Source organism: Lethenteron reissneri, chromosome 11, assembly GCF_015708825.2.
Source record: "Lethenteron reissneri isolate LAM-NWPU_2019-01 chromosome 11, ASM1570882v1, whole genome shotgun sequence".
Classification (NCBI taxonomy): domain Eukaryota; kingdom Metazoa; phylum Chordata; class Hyperoartia; order Petromyzontiformes; family Petromyzontidae; genus Lethenteron; species Lethenteron reissneri.
In genome coordinates, this window is record NC_083789.1 from 4,221,224 (window position 1) to 4,241,583 (window position 20,360).

Here is a 20,360-nt window from a genome sequence, read left to right on the forward strand (position 1 = left end):
TGGTAATTGGACATCCGAGCCAGTTCACGTGAGGTATGGAGAAAGTAGGTACGTGTGAACAACCGTTTACTCAGCGTCGGGAAACAACCGATGGCAAGCCCAAGTTTATAGCAAGTTCGTGTCGTGATACGTGTCAGAGACAAGGCAGCCAAATTTCGATTTAAAGCTTTCGTGACTGCAGGGATTCATCTTCTTGGTTCTTTCGGTAAAGTCACGTAGAAGGGAAGTAATAAAATAATAAAAATAAAACAATTCTCACGACAATTCGTGAGAATTGTTTTATTGTTTTATTTTTATTATTTTATTACTTCCCTTCTACGTGACTTTACCGAAAGAACCAAGAAGAAGGCAGCCAAAAACAACTCGAAAAGAGATTCATGGAACAATTCGAAGAAGTGCCGTTGATAAGCTTACATACAGGGAAATTGTGAAGTCACTCCCTGAGTCTTTGACTCCTACATTTTACAAACAATATGTCTTGTCAATACAGATAATAACCCAATAGATTGGCCATTTAATGTTTTTTGTTTGTTGTTGTTAGGTCGAGGCGTAATCTGAGAGGACATTACAAGCATGGACGATTACGTTTAAAGAAATCGCGTCGGGGGTGCAAGGGAGCTCTGTAAGTTTAGCCTTCAAGGCCGTACGATAACGACTTTAACAGCGTTGAACGGGCATCTAATCAGAGTCCAAAGTCGCCGGACGGCCAAGCCCAAGCAAACGCAGAAGATTCTAGATTTGATACAGCAATCGTGCTGTGACGGTTCCACCTGAAGACGGGAGCTTGTGTTGCCTCCGAAACGTCGTGATTTTTATTTTTATTTTACTTTTATTAATTTTAATTTTTTACCTACGTGACGTTACCGAAAAAACCTAAGAATATGAAACGCAGAAGAACTCAACGGGAGGATAAAGAGCTGCGGCTAAACAAAAAACATTTAAATTGGCGTTGAAAAAGAACATTTTGGCGATATTGCAAATCCCGGGTGACGAACGTACGAGCTAGATGAAGGACTTCAAGTTGAAGCGCAGAAGTAGAAGATCCGTGAGCGGTGTCACGAGGTGTGCAAGTATTTCAAATGTGTAACAACATTCATTTGTTTGTGGAGATAAGGTAGTTAAAAATAAACCCAGGGAGGGACTTGACGATCACCCTGTGCTGTATTTGTATATAAAGTGTAAAAGTATAAAAGTGTTGGACTTGCGCGTTGCAATACAAAATTTATTGCTAATTAAAAAAGAAGGCGGTTACAGACCGTGACTCGAAACAACAACAAACACCACTCTTGTTTCACTGTGCTCATGTTTTCTTTTTGTTGTTGCGAGAGTGGACCTGGGAGCAGTCAACTGGCTCTGTGTGAAAGTTTGCCGTGAATGAATGCAAGAGGATGACGCAAAATAATTGAGAATTATTAAACGTGCGACTTGGCAACGCATTATCTGTCGGGTGTGCTGGTGTGTGTATTTTAGTTGTTGTTTTTGTTGTTGTAGCACCTTACACAGAAACATGATAACTTTCTTACTCTTGAAACAAATTGTATAAGGCACTTGATGTATCCTAAATAAATACTTTCCTGATTTCAGAAATGTTAATACAAATATGCAATGCAGGCATGGCCTTGATATTCATGCAGCGCACACACGCACGCACGCAATATATGGGCGTTGAAGATTAGTCTGTTATTAATAAATTACATTGTGTGTGCATATTTACATTAATTTAGCAAATATACGATGTGATTGCGTTAATATTACGTGTGCAAAACATATTTGAACAAAAAAAATAAACAAAAAAAATTGCCGTTGTGTTGACGATTGCGAACTACGCATGTCTAGAATAAACGAGAAAAAATATCTTCACATCGACGCTTGGTGTAACAGTATGTTATAGAAGCCCAACTATCGTCCGTGTGTGTGTGTGCTGCATGCCTACGCTGTATTTTCACAAACTAGAAACATTAATGTGTACAGCACGTTCACCGCAACTTATCCGGTCTTCATAAACCGCGTGAGTGTCGTCAAAATGCTTCAAACTCTCTCGCGCTTCGCAGCTCTGCAGCTCACCTAACACCGCTTGTCGCTGCGTGCGAGTTCTGGAGGCGCCTTGGAATTCCAAGTCGCCCGAGCGGGAACAATCCATCGTGGGGCCTCTTCAAATCCGCGACAAAATTCGGACCTGCGCCAGCCATCGCCTTCCCCCACTCCCCCCCGCCCCCCCCAGGAGGAGTTTACGGAGGGAACGGTCACCGCAGCATGCATTGTATAGAGGACGTCACATTGGAATGCCGTGTCAGTGAGATTCAATGGGATTCCACAGTCACATTTTGAAACGAAAAAGGCAATTTCCTCAGAGTGGTTTTTGTGGGTTGTGCATCGCCGTATTTTTTTTCCGGGCAGAGAACGACGATTTGCTCAGCTTCTCTTGGCGAGTGACCACACACACGCGCGCGCACGCACGCACGCGCACGTGCGGTTCCTCATATTTTCCGGTCTCGTGCAGCGCTCAAATCTGCTGCCCCACCTCCCCCCCCCCCCACGTAAAAAACGCAAACGGCAAAAAATTCTGCTCACGTTCAGGTCGAGTGTCTCGTTGTTGCTCACGTACAGTATGGTACTATCGCAGTTCCAAAAATTGCGCTTCTGTGCGTGCGCAAAGGACACGGGAAAGTAAAGTCAAGAAGAAGACATCTACGATTTAGCACGGTGCCACGACGATGGCCGATGCCGCCGTTTCCGAATAAACCGATCCGATTAAAATTTGCTCGACTCGTCCATTTAAATCCCGCACACCCTCGGCATGACGCCGTGTAGGTTAGGGCCCGCCGCGGTGAAAGTGGCCGCCCTGCTACGATTGACCCCAAAGAGAGGCCGTGCACAGCAAGTCCGATGCGCAGGCCCCGTGCCGTCCTCCGCGTGGCCGGGGCCTGGTGCGTGGCAGAAGTGCTGCGTGCGGTGGGTTCCACCGACTGCTTTCGCAAAGTCTCAAATAAAATAAAGGCCTAAAAAAAAAATCTCTTTGGGCTGCTCATTTAAGCGGCGGGCCACAAAGTCCATTAGATGCCTACAGGCCGCCAATCTTGCGTTGCACAGTGTACGTTCGAGAGGGGGTGAGGGGGGGGGGTGGTCATGAAAAGGTTTTGCAAACGAAACGCAAAAAAAGTGTAGATTTGACTGAAAATTACAGCAATGGTTTCAGTCTGAATGCTTGCTGGGGTTAAACACATGTCCACTGAGCAAACGGTATTCCCCATTGGCCAAACTGCCACAAGGCAATAATTGGTATATGGCTGATGAGAATGATATGCTGTATAGGCATAGACAGTCGTCAAAAGTCAAAAATGTCCTCCTGCCCACGTGAGCAATCGAGATGTGCTCATCTCTGTTGGCAGGCCTGAACCAGTGATGGGGAATTCCACATTCCCATGGCGAGTGCCGGTCTCTACGCAGGAAGCTCGCTGGCTGACGTTCCACCGATGAAAGCTTCATCGATCGCCAGACGGGGACTTGAAGCTTCAGGTTGCGAGTCGAGTGCTCTCCACCCGCAGCGTCACTGGCATTCACGACACCATTTTACCAAAAAACAGGCTTCAAATACCTTGCCGCAATGCACACGCGCACACGCGGTTCAGCGTCGATTGCCCGGCGAGCTCCCGTCGGCCGGGTCGGTTGTGATGCGGACGATCCGGAGCAATTGAGGGGACGAAGGAGGGGCCGGAGAACGAGGCAAGAGTCGTCACGGAAAAAAAAACTAAAGTCGCGACGTGCACTGCCGACATCTGCGGCCGAGCGTCACGAAGTGACGTCGAAGCAGGTGACCATCATGATCTTGGCGCGGCACAGGTCGAGGCGGTCTTGCAGTCGCGCCGTCTTCCACTCCAGAGCCTCCAGGTACTCGAGGGTGCAGCTTTCCAAGCTCTCCTCGATGTCGACTGCAGCGCACCGACCGTAGGGGAACAACAACAACAACAATGGCGATGACAAAACGCAATTATTACCCTGCCTTTTTTCGTCAAACGACGTGAACAAAAACACCCGCGACGGTGCCCATGCGCGTCGAGCACATCCTGCACGGGACCCCGGAAACGCACTCGATACGTCAGCCTTAGCAAATTCAACCACTGGCCGTACGCTGCCGCGTGAGGTTTTCGCGGTTTGGTGCTGTGCAAACGGGTGGATGCGTGTATGCACACATGGGGAGCGGCATTGTTAGCACGCTGCGCTACGAACCCGGCGACCTGAGTTCGATTCCCGTTCACGGCCAACACCAGCGACGGTTATCTAATGCAGTCATGGGCCGCCCCTAGGTCGACTCAACCTCAAATGAGTACCTGGTGCTGTGTGTAAATATCGCCACTGGGGACACAAAGGCGGCTGGGCTCGGTCCTGGCCGCCCACCACCTCGCCTGCCGTGCCGGCCTGTATAAGCGCTCGCTAACAGCACTTGCTGTTACAGGCTATTCGTGCGAGTGAGTGAGTGAGCGAGCGTGTGAACTCCGTACACTCATCATGTGCGAGCGTGTGAATGAACACGTGCGTCTCCGTGTGCATGAATGGACGTGTGCGTGTGCGTGCGCGTACGAGCGTGTGAACTCCGTACACTCGTCATGTGCGAGCGTGCGAATGAACACGTGCGTCTCCGTGTGCATGAATGGACGTGTGCGTGTGCGTGCGCGTACGAGCGTGTGAACTCCGTACACTCGTCATGCGCGAGCGTGCGAATGAACACTGCGTCTCCGTGTGCATGAATGGACGTGTGCGTGTGCGTGCGCGTACGAGCGTGTGAACTCCGTACACTCGTCATGCGCGAGCGTGCGAATGAACACGTGCGTCTCCGTGTGCATGAATGGACGTGTACGTGTGCGTGCGCGTGCGAGCGTGTGAACTCCGTACACTCGTCGTTCCACTGCAGCGGGTCCAGCATGAGCAGGCGCTTGGCGTGGGTGAGCTCGCCCAGGAGGAGGCCGTGACGCGCCCGCAGCTCCTCCGCCACGCGCTGCCGACCCTCCAGCAGGCGCAGCTTGCACTCTGGGTCCTGCAGGCCGGCCTGCGAGGCCCAACGAGGCCATCAGGGAGCGGGTTCATACATCTTAGGAAGCCTCCCTTATATGTGATCAACGTGTGCGTGCGTATGTAGGCTACGTATGCAGAAGTTTGTCGTCCTTCCCGCACACCTCCGATTGCCGTGGTTGTGAAAGAAGTTCAACATGCATAAGACAAGTCTGACCTCTGAACTAGTCAGTGACAACCATATCTTGACTTAAATGCAAAACATGACTGGCATCCTATTCAATCTGATAGACATAGGCATGTAGGACATATCTATAGACACACGAGATGTTTGAATTCATATGCATGAACACGTATAAAATATGATAATTGGTTTTTTTACCCTTCTATCTGGCAACAAAACGGACACTTTTTTTTTACAAGCAGTCATGTTTGCATAGACCACAATACCTGCAGTCATAATGCAAACAAAAAACATAACTCTGATAATGTGCACTGTCCTCGATGTTGATTGGTCCACACCCGAGACAGCTTTCCTTAGAGCCTAGTCTCACATGGGTTGGACCAGATGACGCCAAAAGGCATATTTTTTACTTGCAAATGAGGTTCCAATGACATATAAAATACATGCACAAACGTGTAAACACATACGCAGCTACATGGCACGGCTCTAGCAAAGTAGCGGCCCCAACAGCAGCGTCCAACGTGCACAGGCGGAAACTTCACCTTGGATGACATCAGGCGAAACCGCAGGGGGGAGGGGGGGGTGACAGGGGAGGGGGGGGGGTGCTCCTCTCACCTCGGTGTCATCGGGCCTCCTCCTCTGCTCCAGCCGCTCGAGGTCGTCGATCTCGTAGACGGTGATCTGGAAGGGCTCGTGCAGGGCCCTCTGCATGGGCCGCAGGTCCACCCAGCGGGCCGACGGGCCGGCGAGCGTCGACGCGGCGGGGAGCTGTGCACCGGCGGCGCGGCCGCGCTGGGAGCCTTCGCCACGCGTTCAAATGTCGGGGGAAAAATTGAAACGGGTGGGTCAGCGAGCGCCGGATGCGGACGGGAAATTGTGGGCCGTGCGACGATGGCCGAGGGGGTGCGGGGGATCGGTTCGGTTGCACGCGCCGTGCCGAATATATTTGGGTTTAGAAGCAAGGGAAGGCAGCGGTCGGCCTCCACGCTTGTTAGGCGTGCATCGTTGCGTCGGTTGCTCAACCGGAGCTGATTGCGATGCTCGATATGACGCGCGCACTGAATTGCGCGCACGTGACAATCGATTATTTACGATCGTGGCAAATTATGCAATCACGAGAAATAGTGACGTGACTTTTGGGAAAAGTGGAGCGAAGGAAACTGAAGGAAGACAAGGCTGGCGAAGGAAGGAAGGCATTTTTTTTACTTTTGGGTCGAACCACAACTTCAAATCACCACGATTCATCAAACTGCCAGGGAAGTGAATCATTTGCATGCCTACTGTGTAGCCTTATCGGAAATAGGTGGTGTTAGTCAACTAGTTATTACCATATGTTTAAACATTGCCTCTTATGCCAAGCAGACAAGAACACCTATTAAGGAAGGCCAGCATAGTGCACACGATCGGGTGGTGTGGCCAGGGCTGGACCTTCTAAACGTGATATGTACACGACCACACCCGGACTACTCATTGAACATAATTATAGTAATAATAGTAATAATAATCAATAACACGGTGGCCCTAAAATTAAAATGAATAGTAGTAGGTTTTACCCTTTCAACTGGTACAAAAACTGACACCTTTATACAAGGCATCATGTTTGCAATAACCACAACACAAGCAGTCAAAATGCAAACAAAAAGAAACAACTCTGATAATGATATGCACTGTCCTTGAAGTTGATTGGTCCACACCCGAGACAGCTTTTCTTAGAGCCTAGTCTCCATTGGTGTTGGACCAGATGACGCTAATAGGCGTACAACTCAAAAACAGCGCACTGTCAGAGTATTGAGAGCTCAGGGTAAGCATGTGTTGTGGTTATTGCAAACATGATGCCTTGTATAAAGGTGTCAGTTTTTGTACCAGTTTAATAAGGGTAAAAACCTACTACTATATTTTGCCACTGGTAAAGGAGGTCTCATAGTGTAAATTTAAATAAATATTAGTGGCGACGTTTCAGGAAATGGCCCTTCTGCATAGCAAGTGAATGAGGTACTCATGTAAGACTCAGTCGAACTAGGATAGACTGGGTATAGGTTCAGTTACCACCTACCACTGATCTTGTTCATGGCTCGCAATTGAACACAGGTAAAGGGGTTGGTTCAGAGCACAGCAAACCAAACACACACTCACATACACTTACTCACACACGCAGTCAAATCATGACTCTCTATGTATAAATATACCGTTAATGTCAAATTCATGTTATATGTTTGCAACTGCGATATGCCCCCTGGCTAGAGATTTTCTCACGCAGTACTCATCCAGGTTTCCTATAGATCTTAGCAAGATGAGCGTTTCAACCGCTGTTCGGGCTTAAAAAAATACGCCAGAAGCAAGCCTATTAAATATCACTATAAATGGCCTTATTACGAAAGTGAGTGTAAATCTCAAATATTGCTCTTCATTAAAATGCACCTACAAATAAATCTGATGTAAAACCTTTATAGGGAACTATTTTTCTGTTCAACATTTTTACAGTCTTTTTTTTCTTCTTCTTGGTCTTGTTAAGGCTCTATATTTTGAATGTTTCTTTTTTTAAGCTTTCAAATTTGCCAATTATATGCTTGAATACGTCATGGACAGCAATGCTGTTTAAAGCTGTGAGCTCGGCTCTTTAATAATATAGCGTGACCTAAAAAAATAATCGGACATTACACAGGGTATAGTGGTATGGCAAGGCACAAGCCTAACCACTGGTTTGATTTGAATACATCAATCGCAACGCCAAGAATAGCCAGTAGGGAACTGCATAGAGTAATCCAGACACGGCAGATATAGGGGACACGTTGACAAAGCTGCTCAAACCCATCCCATAGTGATATTTCCTTGGTGTTGGTAATGGAAGACGAAAGCAAATTTTCAGCAAAAATTGCCTTTTAAACATATCTACCAACATGTGAATTTAGGTAAAGTCACGTAGGTAAAAAATTGAAATTAAAATTATAAAAATAAAATAATAAAATCACGACGTTTCGGGGGCAACACAAGTCTCCGTCATCAGGTGGAACCGTCACAGCCAGATTTGCTGCATCAAGTGAGGCAGGGATTCAAGATGCAAGCTCTTAAATACAAGTTAAGTTATTTTTATAAATTTTAATTTCATTTTTTACCTACGTGACTTTACCGAAATAACTAAGAGTATTAATCCTTGCAGTCACGAAAGCTTCAAATCTAGAATGTGAATTTAGGCCCATAGAATGTACACCGGTTAGCTAAGTTAAAAAGGGATTCAGGTGCCCAGACTCCTAAGGTCAAAAAGCCGACAGCTGAGGCGATGAGTCGATCAAGCCGATTAATTGAGCAAAAATATTGTTACTGAGCACTCTGTGGTCGATGACTTGGGTCCATTTAAAATTTGTATCACCTCCTCCCACCGCCTGCCTATCGAAGGTGGGAAACCCCCTAGGAGCCACACCCACTACGACGCAGCTGACTGTGCCGATGACGTCCAGCGGCACAAAGTGGCGAACAGCAGTGCGATTTATTTTGTATTCGACTATTTTCGTGTTATCCGATAAGCTTGAGTGATTGAACCCATAATTACTCAATTAATCGGAGTGCCCATCTCTAAAGAGTCAAAGTGTCTCAATTCTTAAGCAAGCAATGGAGATGGTGCCCATCTCCAAAGCCGGAAATTCCACATCCAACAAAAACGCAATCCACTGCTCGTTTCTCATCAAGCGCTCCTCCTTTTATAGACGAATGCAACGATGAGTGGTCGAGGCGCATTTGGCACATGGGAAGAGAAAAATAAAGTGAGGGCAGCAAGAGGAACCATTAAGTTGCACAATTACGAATGCACATGATGCCTATTTTTTTGTCACTGTGCCACGCAAGATCATCTTATAAACACAATCCACTGAGCCTTTCAGCTCGCTCGTGCAGAAACTCTGGCATTGAAGAGTGCCTGCATCTGCCCGTGTGAACCCTCACAATTACTGCCCAATTAAGAGTGCAGGAGCCACCCAGCTCACATTGCAAACCCTTCTGCCCAATTTCTCTCATTAGCGACAACGCCAGTGGCACCAAGGCTTTATTAACGTATTTAGGAAGAAGAAATGTTAATAAATCAAGGGACTTGGTTGGTGTCCACCAGGGCAAAGGTTCTAAGGCTAATTAACACACATTTAAATAGGAATAATACAGGGTTTAAGAGCGGACAGGGATGTGTCGGCAAGAGATATGTAAGGTCAAGGCAAAGGTACAGCAGCCCTGCATTTACTTGCTCACGCTGCTGCTGGCAGAAGGGTCTCCTCCATTAAGAGGCAGCTGTGCTTCCAAGGTTATTTGGCCTACTCGTCCACGCTGGCCAGATGTCATGGGGAAGAAGTGGGAGTACCCAAATGTTGCCCAACCGCACACGCGACCCGCCAATCGGTTAACTGTGTCGAACCCATTTAGGACCGCTGGGTGGACAGAGGCGGGGGGACGGGGGAGTTTAGGAGCTTTCTCATTATGAGACCTCCTTTACCAGTGGCAAAATATAGTAGTAGGTTTTTACCCTTTAAACTGGTACCAAACTGACACCTTTGAAGTCAACTTCAAGGACAGTGCATATCATTGCCATTATCAGAGTTGTTTCTTTTTGTTTGCATTTTGACTCCTTGTGTTGCGGTTATTGCAAACATGATGCCTTGTATAAAGGTGTCAGTTTTGTACCAGTTTAAAGGGTAAAAACCTACTACTATAGCATTCTCATTGTTTCAGCTGCTTCACCGGGCCGATGGAACTCAACGGGAAACCTCAGGAAGTCCAGCACGCGAACAAGTCTACCACGGGCAGCTTTTGAAGTTCACGGCTGCCCAATATGAAGATAGGCTGGTCCCCCCCCCCACGATGTGGGGCGTGTAAATTCTACAGCTGGTTCAGGGGTCACCAATGGCAATGACCAATGCGGACCGTGGATCGCTGGGACGGAGAGATACCCTCGCGTGGCGTGACCGATTCACTAAATGTTTAACACGCTTTCGCGACCAATGTCATCCATAATCTAGGTTTTTTTTGGGTTAGATCGCGTAAATATAAATGTGTCGTTAAACCCACCGCCACCCGACACAGCCAATTAGTAAGGTTTGTCATGTAAACAGAGCATGCTAATTCGTTACTAGCACACTGGTGTGTTGGAGAGCAAATCCACAACATTTACAAAAGGTGTGCTGTACTTGTAACGAATTGGCATGTTCTGTTCACGTGACAAACCTTACTAATTGGCTGTGTCGGGTGGTGGCGGGTTTAACGACACATTTATATTTACGCGATCTAACCCAAAAAAAAACCTGTATTATGGATTCACTAAATGTTTGACTGACCAAAAAGAAAGCATTTTTAGTTTTTTTTCAAATACACTTTCGGGGCACGTAATTTTGCTTGGTACGGGTTAAAGCAAGTATGACTGGATCTCACAAATAAATGACGCAAAGGGGGGTTTGCTCACTTCTGCAGAAAAAAATATGCGGTAGGTTTCAGCTCTGTGAAGATATTTGTGGAAAAAAAACGAAAAACAGCCCCAAGCTCTTAGCTGTTCTGTTGTGGAAGACCGCCTTCCCGAACTATCAAATATTCAAGCATGACCTTTTTACTACACCCTACTGTGATCTTCCTTATTTATTAATGTTTATATAAGCCGTGCAAAGATACACCATTTGGCGAATAAACACTACATATTGATGCCATAACCTCCAAAAAGTTACAATAATCCTGGAAAGGAACTCCACAGATGACGTGTCCCAAATCGGTACTCATTTTATTGATGCTTAAGGGGGGGTGGGTTGAGTCAGGCTCTGAATTTCAACTCACAACCTTCTGAATGTACCTATGTTGACCTTCTTTCACACCCAACGTAGCCAACTGTGCTAATTGGAGATGCGGGTGTAGGACAACAAACTGAACGGATGGTCATGTCTATGCGCCGCTTCTCGGTGGCAGCCCCAACAGTCTGGAACAATATCCCTCTGCACATTCGCAGCATCACCTCAATCGCCTCCTTCAAGAGAGACTTAAAAACTCACCTTTACAATCACGCTTTCGAGCGACTGAGCTTGGCTCCGCGCCTCTGAGTTGCGGCCACTACGTCTGCAAATTTGCGCGCGTTACAAATTGAACTATTATTATTATTATAACACAACAGCAAGCAGTTATAAAGAAATGAGTTTTCAATCTAGATTTTAAAGTTGCACAGGCTCCGGCGGATTCCTAATATTTGGAAGGAAAAACATTCGAGACGGCTGCAGAAGAGCTTCTGGAAGCGCGCAATGCATTGACCGTCTTTGTTCAATAACACGAGTAGCGCTTTGTGAATGTGAGTCGAGCCCTCTGCTAAGGAGTTGCTAAAAACACACATCTCCCCAATAAAATACCTCCAACTAACAAGCTCACTAATTAGCCATCTCCATGGCCCTCTCGGCCGCACAGCGTGCATCCTTCATGCTAACAAAAAATAAAATGAAATATTAGCGGCTTGACATGAAAGGACATTTCCCCGCCGGGTGACCAACCTACAGTTATTATGTCAACATGAAGTCAAAGTCAAAGCGTTTCTTTGCCCAGACAAGCAATGGGGAGGCACTCGTCCCTCTTAGCAGCTGTGAGCAAGAGGATGATGTTTTTACATTCCCATGGGCGAGGTCAGGGTCTCCCCTACACGATGTTAACTAACTCGCCTGTCACACAGGAGGTTGTGGGTTCGATCCCGACCCTGACGCCTGCTGCTATATATTTTGGAATCTGCGTGCCTCTCTCTCTCCCTGTGGTCGCGTGGATTTTTCTCCGGCTCCTCCCGTTTTATTTTCCCTCCACATTAAGAATCAACGTCACGCGTTTAAGAGAATTTGGTTGCTATAAATTTGCGCGTGATAAGCCACTTCATTCAGCTTTCAGTTTGTGGCTATGCCGCTTCTGACAAAGAGCTATATAGCTCAGTGGGCCTTAGCTGGTAAAATAAAAAAGTTAGTTAGTTTAGACTGCCCACTAAGATGCACTCGCTCGACAACTCTGGGCTCAATTTCTCACGGAATATTTTCTAAAGCCCAGCACGAGGCGGAAGACTGATGAAGGAATCATGTCCCTCCCAAAAATCTGAAAGATTGCAAAATAACGGCAAATCCGACAGAGCTACAGCTGTGTGCGGTTCAAACGAACAGGTGACATCATTTCCAAAGTAGGCGATGATATCAACCCGAATTGCTACAATGACACACACAACTAAAACAACGGTAACGGTAATAAACTCTACATTACTCAGATTACTTGGCGGGGGGGGGGGGGGCAAGGGGGGTGGTGGACCTCATTTGTAAGAAGTAATGATTCTCAATGGGATCCTCTCTCGTCCGTTTACACAACAGAACGACAAGAAATCCTCCTGAGCAAAGGGACTCATTCGCCGCCGGAATGAGGCCACGTGCGAACATCCTTAAACTAAACGGCTTCACGTCCGTCAAATTACCACCCCCTCCCCTATCCGAAGTGAGAAGTCGAGAAAAAATTCCAAGGACCCATTTTCACAAATTAATTATTGGTACGGCAAAAAAACAAAATCCCGTTAAAAATGCAACATTTGCACAGTAAGACGCAGTGCACATCGAGGCACACAAAGGGAATGAAACCGCAGTGAGCAGCAATGCTGCTGATTGCCCTTAGTGCTGTTGCTGATGCATGCTGGCAGGCAACCTGCTGTGCGCTTCTGGACTGATGCGAAGTCGGCGGTCATTATTTGTTTCATTTACTTTTTTTTCACTTTGTACACTCAGCCACGGAGCGGCCGAATGTGCAGCAGAGCATTCATTTGTAACGGCATCGTTTTAAGTACCCCGGGCTACGCAAACACATGGGCGCTCGCTCGCACGCACAGACACACACGCGCGCACAAATACGACACATATGGCAACATTTCCAGTGGATGGCACTTTTAGAGATACACGCAACGATTGAAAAGTCGCAGCGTTCCACCATGCTGACGTGAGCCACTTGCAGTGCTCATCTCTTCTCTGCTGACCGTTAGGTTGGCAATACATTCATGCTGACATTTCTTAAGCCATTGCATTCTTAGAGTAATACAGCACCTACAGCAATATCAACAGCTTCCCTATAGCTCTATAGAAGCTCAGTTTAACACGTAGGCTTTCGCGACCAATGTTATTCATAATCAACGTTTTTGGGTTTAGATCGCGTTTATTTATAAATGTGTCGTAACCCTCCACCACCCGACACGGCCAATCAGTAAAAATGTGTTACGTTGACAAAGACAAATAGTTCACTGCTTTAGCCCACCGGTGTGTTGAAGCCACAACATGTACTCAAATTGTAAATGTTGTGGCTTCAACACACCGGTGGGCTAAAGCAGTGAACTATTTGTCTTTGTCAACGTGACACATTTTTACTGATTGGCCGTGTCGGGTGGTGGAGGGTTACGACACATTTATAAATAAACGCGATCTAAACCCAAAAACGTTGATTATCTATAGAAGCTATTGATATATGAATGCAAAAGGTAAAGATGCAGACCTGCAATAGCTTGCTCATGACCCTGCCCTAGAGAGCACCTCTAGAGGTTATTTTGCCAGACTCTTCCATGCTGGCTCGCCACTTTCTGGAGAGCGGGAGTAACCCCACTTGACTCCAGCACGTGCGGCCTGCCAACAGACTACGGGAGACGCATATTCATGCAATTGCATTGCTTAGCGAGTATTTATGTTGAACTTCTTTCGCACCGTACGTAGCCAACCGTGCTAATCGGAGGTGCAATATTCGTTCTGGTTTGGTCCAAAATGTTGTTATAGTAACTTGACGTGCATTTTATTTAATATTATAACCAGGGGATTATAACCAGTAGTGAAGCGTATTTCCCATTAATCTGAATTCCTAATATTGATTAGTTATCTTACGATGCATGCATCGAAGGACAATGTCTTTCAAATCATTCGTTTATGTTGTATGCAATGGGTTCAACATTCACGATAATGTTAAAATAAAATATAAACATATATAACAATGGTTCTTTGAATCAACATTTCAGCACTCAATTGAGTGGGCGAAGAGAAGATGAATCGTTCCATATCGAGAAGAGGCTGGCTCCCACCATGGGAATGTGGATTTTCACCGCTGGCTTCGGCCCATCAATGGAGATGACAGCTGACAAATTGCTTTTGTTTGAGCACAGAGACACCTTGACGTTATTTGCTATTTAGCCATTAAACAATTGCGCACTTTATATGAGCTCCCTGGGCCTTTTGGATCGTAAAATAGCTACCGCCGCGTTGTTATTAATTACCGTGATGCATACCCTCATTCTGAAAGATCCTTCAAATTACTCAAGGATGACGATGATGATGGAGAAAGAAAACCAAAATCACTATAAAATATCTCATCTCTCAATGCCATGTCATTGAAGGTGAAATCATCAAGCAAAGTTCTTGAGTAAAAACAAGTCGACTTCTTTTCATGTTTTAACTCACGCAGGAATCAAATACCTGTGTATAATTAATTTTGTCATGCATAATATATCACCGACCGGAGTACTGGCACCTCAGTGGAGTACAAATGTATAATCAAAGCTCAAAGACGTCCCACATGGTGTGAACAAATGGTTCAATAACCTGAAAGTATGAATAACCCTCTAAGTGAGTGTGTGCATATATACACGCACGTGTTTGTAGTGGTTAGCAGTACCAGTAGTCCCTCGGTAAACAGTGACATCGGTTAACGGTTTTCCGGTTAACGTTCAGCCGCCCATAGGACTCCATGGTTTCGACCAGGGTTGCGATTTCCGCATGGAAAATGCGGAAGGAGGGTTCAAATTTTCCCGCATTTTTGCTAAAGTCAACCGCAAACGGTGGAAAGACTACTCCTATGACCGCGCGCTTTTAACAACACGTTAATGCGTTCTATTGGAAAGGATACATGCAAGGCCCAGCATCACGTAGGGCTTTGAGTTACTGATTGGAATGAATATATGATTTCCGCATTTCCGCACAAGAACCACATACTTTATTCAAATGCGGAGCCGTGATTACGAGCACATGTACATGATGTATCCTTTCCAATAGAACGCATTAACGTGTTGTTAAAAGCGCGCGGTCATAGGAGTAGTCTTTCCACCGTTTGCGGTTGACTTTAGCAAAAATGCGGGAAAATTTGAACCCTCCTTCCGCATTTTCCATGCGGAAATCGCAACCCTGGTTTCGACTGGCTTTAACGTTGTTGATTAACGGTACGTTTACGTTATGCACGTGGGCGCCAATTTCGGCCAATCAAAGCACTCGTAAGTGGGGCTGAGCATGCATCGGCCAATCAGCGACGCTCATTTGTGAGCGTTTAGAACTCGACTGGCTTTTGTTTACATTGCAGAGTCATGCTTTTAAACATGTAATAATTCCGATATTCGATTAAGAGTTCGTTCGGTTAACGGTAGTTTTCGTGGAACGGATTATAAAAAAAAAGGTCACCGAGAGACTACTCACACATTGCACTGCAGTCCCCACTGCTGCTAGGCCAGAACACGAGCAACATTTGGTTTCTGAACTTTACCCAGGGCCACATCTAAGTCGGCTCAGTCCAAAATGAGTACCCAATAAATGCGCGCGAACAGAAATTGTCTGTGAGTGTGCGAACGGGGAGCACTAGATGTCACTCCAGCGGTCCAGGACCGGTGGAGTGACATCTACACCGGACCTGGACCTCCTCTAGATCTGCTCAGCCTTGAAGTGGCACCCTAAACGGTGTGTATATACAAACGTGAGAGAAATAAAGATGGCCAGGCATGGTGTTGACCACACTCACCCCGCTCGGGACCCACCATGCAACTTGTAGTAGTCCCAGAATGGGAAAAGGCAAATAGAAAGGTACACTGTCCAAAGCTAAAAGCACGATGTATGTTTGAAAAAAAAACATTCAAATTATCTTCTTGGTTCTTTCGGTAAAGTCACGTAGAAGGGAAATAATAACATAATAAAAAATAAAACATAATAAAATAATTCTCACGACGTTTCGGCCACAACGCAAGCAGCCATCCTCAGGTGAAGAACAGGTCTGTCGGAAAGACAGCGTCGCTCATTCAGACGCTGTCTTTCCAACAGACCTGTTCTTCACCTGAGGACGGCTGCTTGCGTTGAATCCCTGCAGTCACGAAAGCTTTAAATCGAAACTTTCAAATGATTGAACTATTCCGTAAAATCACTGCAAAATCACAGGGTTACTTTACACATTAGGGCGACATGTTAGAGGCCAGAGGCCACCCTGACGGTGGGCCCACACTAATAAGAGACAGGGGGGTTATGGCCACAGGTTTCTTTTCTCTGGTTAGGGTCACGCTTTGGACTCATTTAGGGTTTAAGAATTACGTGCTCGATAAAAGGCGCCGAGCAGTTAACGCAGCGTGTAACATTTTTTGACGCGCACGTATGAAGGTCAAAAAGTGAATATTTTCAAAGTCGCTCAAATTGTGCGGGATGCCGGCCACTGCATTCAGCATCAAACCACGTGGTCGATTTTTTACCATGAGTTGAATTTGCCACCCTGGTGAAACATTTGCTCTCCCACTGTTATCAACACACAGAGTCAAATATTCTCCGTTTAGCCTTAGAGACTGTACCGCTTGCTCACGCGACAATACACATTTTTAATTCGCTATGTCGGGTGGTGGAGGGCTACATGACAACAAACTAAATATTTGGCCAGAACATTAAGCGGCCTCACCCGAAAATCGTAAGGTGCACGAATTTCTGTGAGCGCTTTGTATAAAGTCAGACTAATAATAATAGTAATTACGGCTGCGAAAACCTAGGCATTGTGCACAAACGGAGGATTGAGAATTCAGTTTCTTCAATCAAACGCGTGTCAACAAGGCAATGACTGCCGGCTATGTGCAACCGTGCTGTGCATGAACGTGAGTCAATGACAGCAGCAGCACACAGAAAAACCAACGCTCTGGGATGTTCATCTGCAAACAGAGGAGCGGCACTTTGGCCGGGCGAAGACTCGACCGTTTATGTTCTCCTGTAAACTCTGCGGGCATACCGAGTCGAAGTAGATACAGCACAATACTTTTTTTCCACCCCCCCCCCCACCCCCCCATTCTATCTCAACGTTATAGCGCATTTTTGCCATTATCCAGCACAGTTGTGTAAAAGGTGAAAGATTGGATGAATATGAAACTTTCTAACCTTGAGGCTTACTGGGGATAAAATATAAGATGAGAAAGCGAGCAAATAAATAAATAAGGAGAGCACGGCTACTGAATTTTCAATAGCATTTGGGAAAATTCATTCTGATAGGTTTTTTTTTTGGAACAGAGGCAGTCGGTTTGTACTTGGCATGTCTGCATTTTCAATACGTCACTCCACATCAGTCGGAATGCCATTTCAATGTCTGCTTTTCATCATGTGCATTTTAATATCACAAGTGGGCCAATGGGTCACCTTTCTTGTTCTCACTTTGTTTATTCTTCTTCGCGTGTTACGTATTTTACAAAATTGCCCTCGTGTCATTTATTTATAGCTCCAAGCAGCGCTGGGTTCTGCTAAATGTTGTGAGTATCTTAAATTGTCCGTTTAAATTTCACAAACAGCGTCTGAATGTTTTTTAATATGCTGCAGATAATTAAGGAAGCACGTGCATTTCCGTGTGATTATGGCATTTTAATTGTATTTATTAGTCTTTCACTTGTTAATTATCAATGCACTCAGGCACTGTATCGAGGTTAATTCATGTTGACAATGAAACACCATGGGATCTTCTTCTGATTAACAAAAAAGCAGAAGGGCAGCACTGATAAAATAATATCGAGGCAGATGGCATGCTTACTAATACAATCAACAAACAACATCAGTTACTCACCCAGCCAGGCAGGACCATGGCTGGGCTCGACTGACAATCGCAAGGCTACCAGATCCTATCCTTGCAGTGGCAGTCAACTCAGCTCATCACAGATCAAATCCTCCACGGCCGATAAAATACATAACCATTTTGCCGGAAGTCAACACTGGTTGTCCGATGGCAGAGACTGGCCCCCTGCCACGAATGCACCGCAGCCACCAACCACAAACGTACCGGAAGTTACGGTGGCCGCCCTCTTCTTGAGCGACTTGAGGCTGCGCGAGCGCTCGCTCGCCATCCCGGACGCGCCGCAGCCGCCCCCCTCGCTCGCCGAGTCGTGCGCCGACGACGCGCTGCCCGTGGCCTCGCTGTCCCGCAGCACGCTCTCGTACCCGCTGCTCCCCCCCGAGCCTCCGCCACAACCACCGCCGCCGCCCCCGCCGCCACCGCCGCCACCTCCACCACAGCCTCCTCCTCCGCCCGGGCCTCCGTTGCCGCCCCCCCCCGCGTGGTAGAAGATGGCCGAACGGCCCATCGCCGGAGGGAGGTCGCCGCTAAGCACGCTGCTGTTGTCGCTGAAGTGACCGCTGCTGTAGCGCGCCTTGCGCGGCGCCGTGATCTTGCTGTAGGGCGACGGCAGCTGCAGGAGCATCGCGGACGCCGACGGCGAGCCCGGAGCCGCGGGGCCTCCTCCCACGCCGCCAGGCGCCCCGCCGAACCGCGGGGTGGGCGACTCCGGCAGGTTGACGCCGCTGTCGTTGCCGCTGTCCGAGTCGGTGGAGCGCCGCGGGTGGCTCACCTTGGGGGGCGACGGGGTGGGCGAGGCGGCGCCGTTCAGGGCCAGCTCCGTCACCCGGCTGTTGGTCACAATCCTGACGCCTGCCGACGCTTTGCCGCCGCCGGGACAACCGATGCCGCCCCCGGCCGCCGCCCCTCCCCGGCCGTGCTTGGCGGCGGCCGCGTTGTTGTTGCTGCACAGAACCGTCCGAGCCACGGTCCTGGGCGTGGAGGGAACGCTGGCGCTCCGCGGCGCGCCCTGCGGCGCCGTCCTCGCCGAACTGCTGGCCGACATGCTCCGTGGCTTGGAGGTCCCGGCAAAGGACGCCGGCGAGCACTTGGCGCCGGCGAGCGCCGACGGGGGCGGTTTGGCGGCGCCGCCGCACGACTTGGATGAGACGTTGAGCGGAGGCAGACCGCCGGCCCCCCTCGAGGTGACCGCCGCTCCCATCATCATCATCATCATCGCCTTCGCGGAGCTCTTCCCGCCGCTCCTGCCGCTGCCCTCTCTGCCGAGGCTGCCTCGGGAGCTCAAGGACGTGAGGCTGTCTGCTCGGTGCAGGGACAGGATGCTGCTATGCAGGCTCACGTTAGTCCTGTGCGGGTAGGCTCCGTAAGACGCCTGGCTCTGTCCCGTCTCGACGCCCCTCCCTTGCTGCTGCGAGCGCCCGCCACCGCCGTATTCTCCAACCACGACCCTCGCCTCCGCGTCGCTCTGCGCCGGCCTCTTCGCCAGAGCTTTCGAGGACAAGGCGGGCTCTGAGAGCGCGCTGACGGGAAGGCCTGCCCTGTTCTTCTGATCCAAGCTGGACTTCCGCACCGGAGGTGCTGGAGGGGCGCCCTTGAGCCTGGGGAGCATGCTCTGCTTCGGCAACGAGGCGGCCTTCTCCGGCCCGCTGGGCCGCGTCTCGTACGCACCGCAACCTCCCCTCGCATTTGAAGCCATCGTCCTCGCTCCCGTCACGGCAAAGCCGTGTGTTTCCGCACCTCTGGTCGGCAGCAGAGCGGGGGCCCCCGCTTTCTCCGCACTGCCGGCCCATCGAGCGGTGGCGCCGGCTGCGGTGAGACTCTCAGGCGGTGATGTCGCGATGCCTCCGTCGCAGGCTTTGCCACCGCCGAGCGGCGACGACGTGCTTTTACTCGCCGAGCTTCCCGCGCCGCCGGTTAAAAGCTTGGCTTTGTTCGGTTTGCTCTGTTGTTTCGACTGGCCCGAACAACTTTTGCCTGCGCGGCCAGACGCCTGCCCGCAGCCGATGCCTTCATCCCGTTTCTTCCAAGGGTCATCGAAGCGGCCGCTGCCGCCGCCTTGCTTGGGTGCCGCTGCCGCCGGGGCGGTCGACTTGGGCTGCTGAGCGGCAGCAGCTGGCGGCGATGGAGGCTTGTGGCCGCCCTGCGCCGCGTCAGTCCTCTCGGCTTCCGGCTTCGACGGCGCGTGGCCGACCGTCCTCACGGCCTGCGGCAGGCCGCTCTTGAGCCCAGCGGTCCTCTTGCCATCGCTTGCCGGCTTACACGGGGGCACCGGTGGCAGCTTGCCGGCAGACTTGCTCGCCTTCGCAGTCGACGACAGCTTGTAGGAGCTACT

The 20,360-nt window shown here is 48.6% G+C and overlaps 1 protein-coding gene across 1 annotated transcript in view; it reads right to left on the reverse strand.

Annotated features, from left to right (window-relative positions):
• Positions 1-351: 351 nt before the first annotated feature.
• Positions 352-20,360, reverse strand: part of LOC133341307 (kinesin-like protein KIF26B) — a 119,045-nt gene continuing 99,036 nt past the window's right edge. The window contains 4 exon segments of the mRNA XM_061549827.1: positions 352-3,929; positions 4,891-5,044; positions 5,807-5,991; positions 18,236-20,360. Of these exon segments, the coding sequence (XP_061405811.1) occupies positions 3,790-3,929; positions 4,891-5,044; positions 5,807-5,991; positions 18,236-20,360 (2,604 nt within the window). The 3' untranslated portion in view covers positions 352-3,789.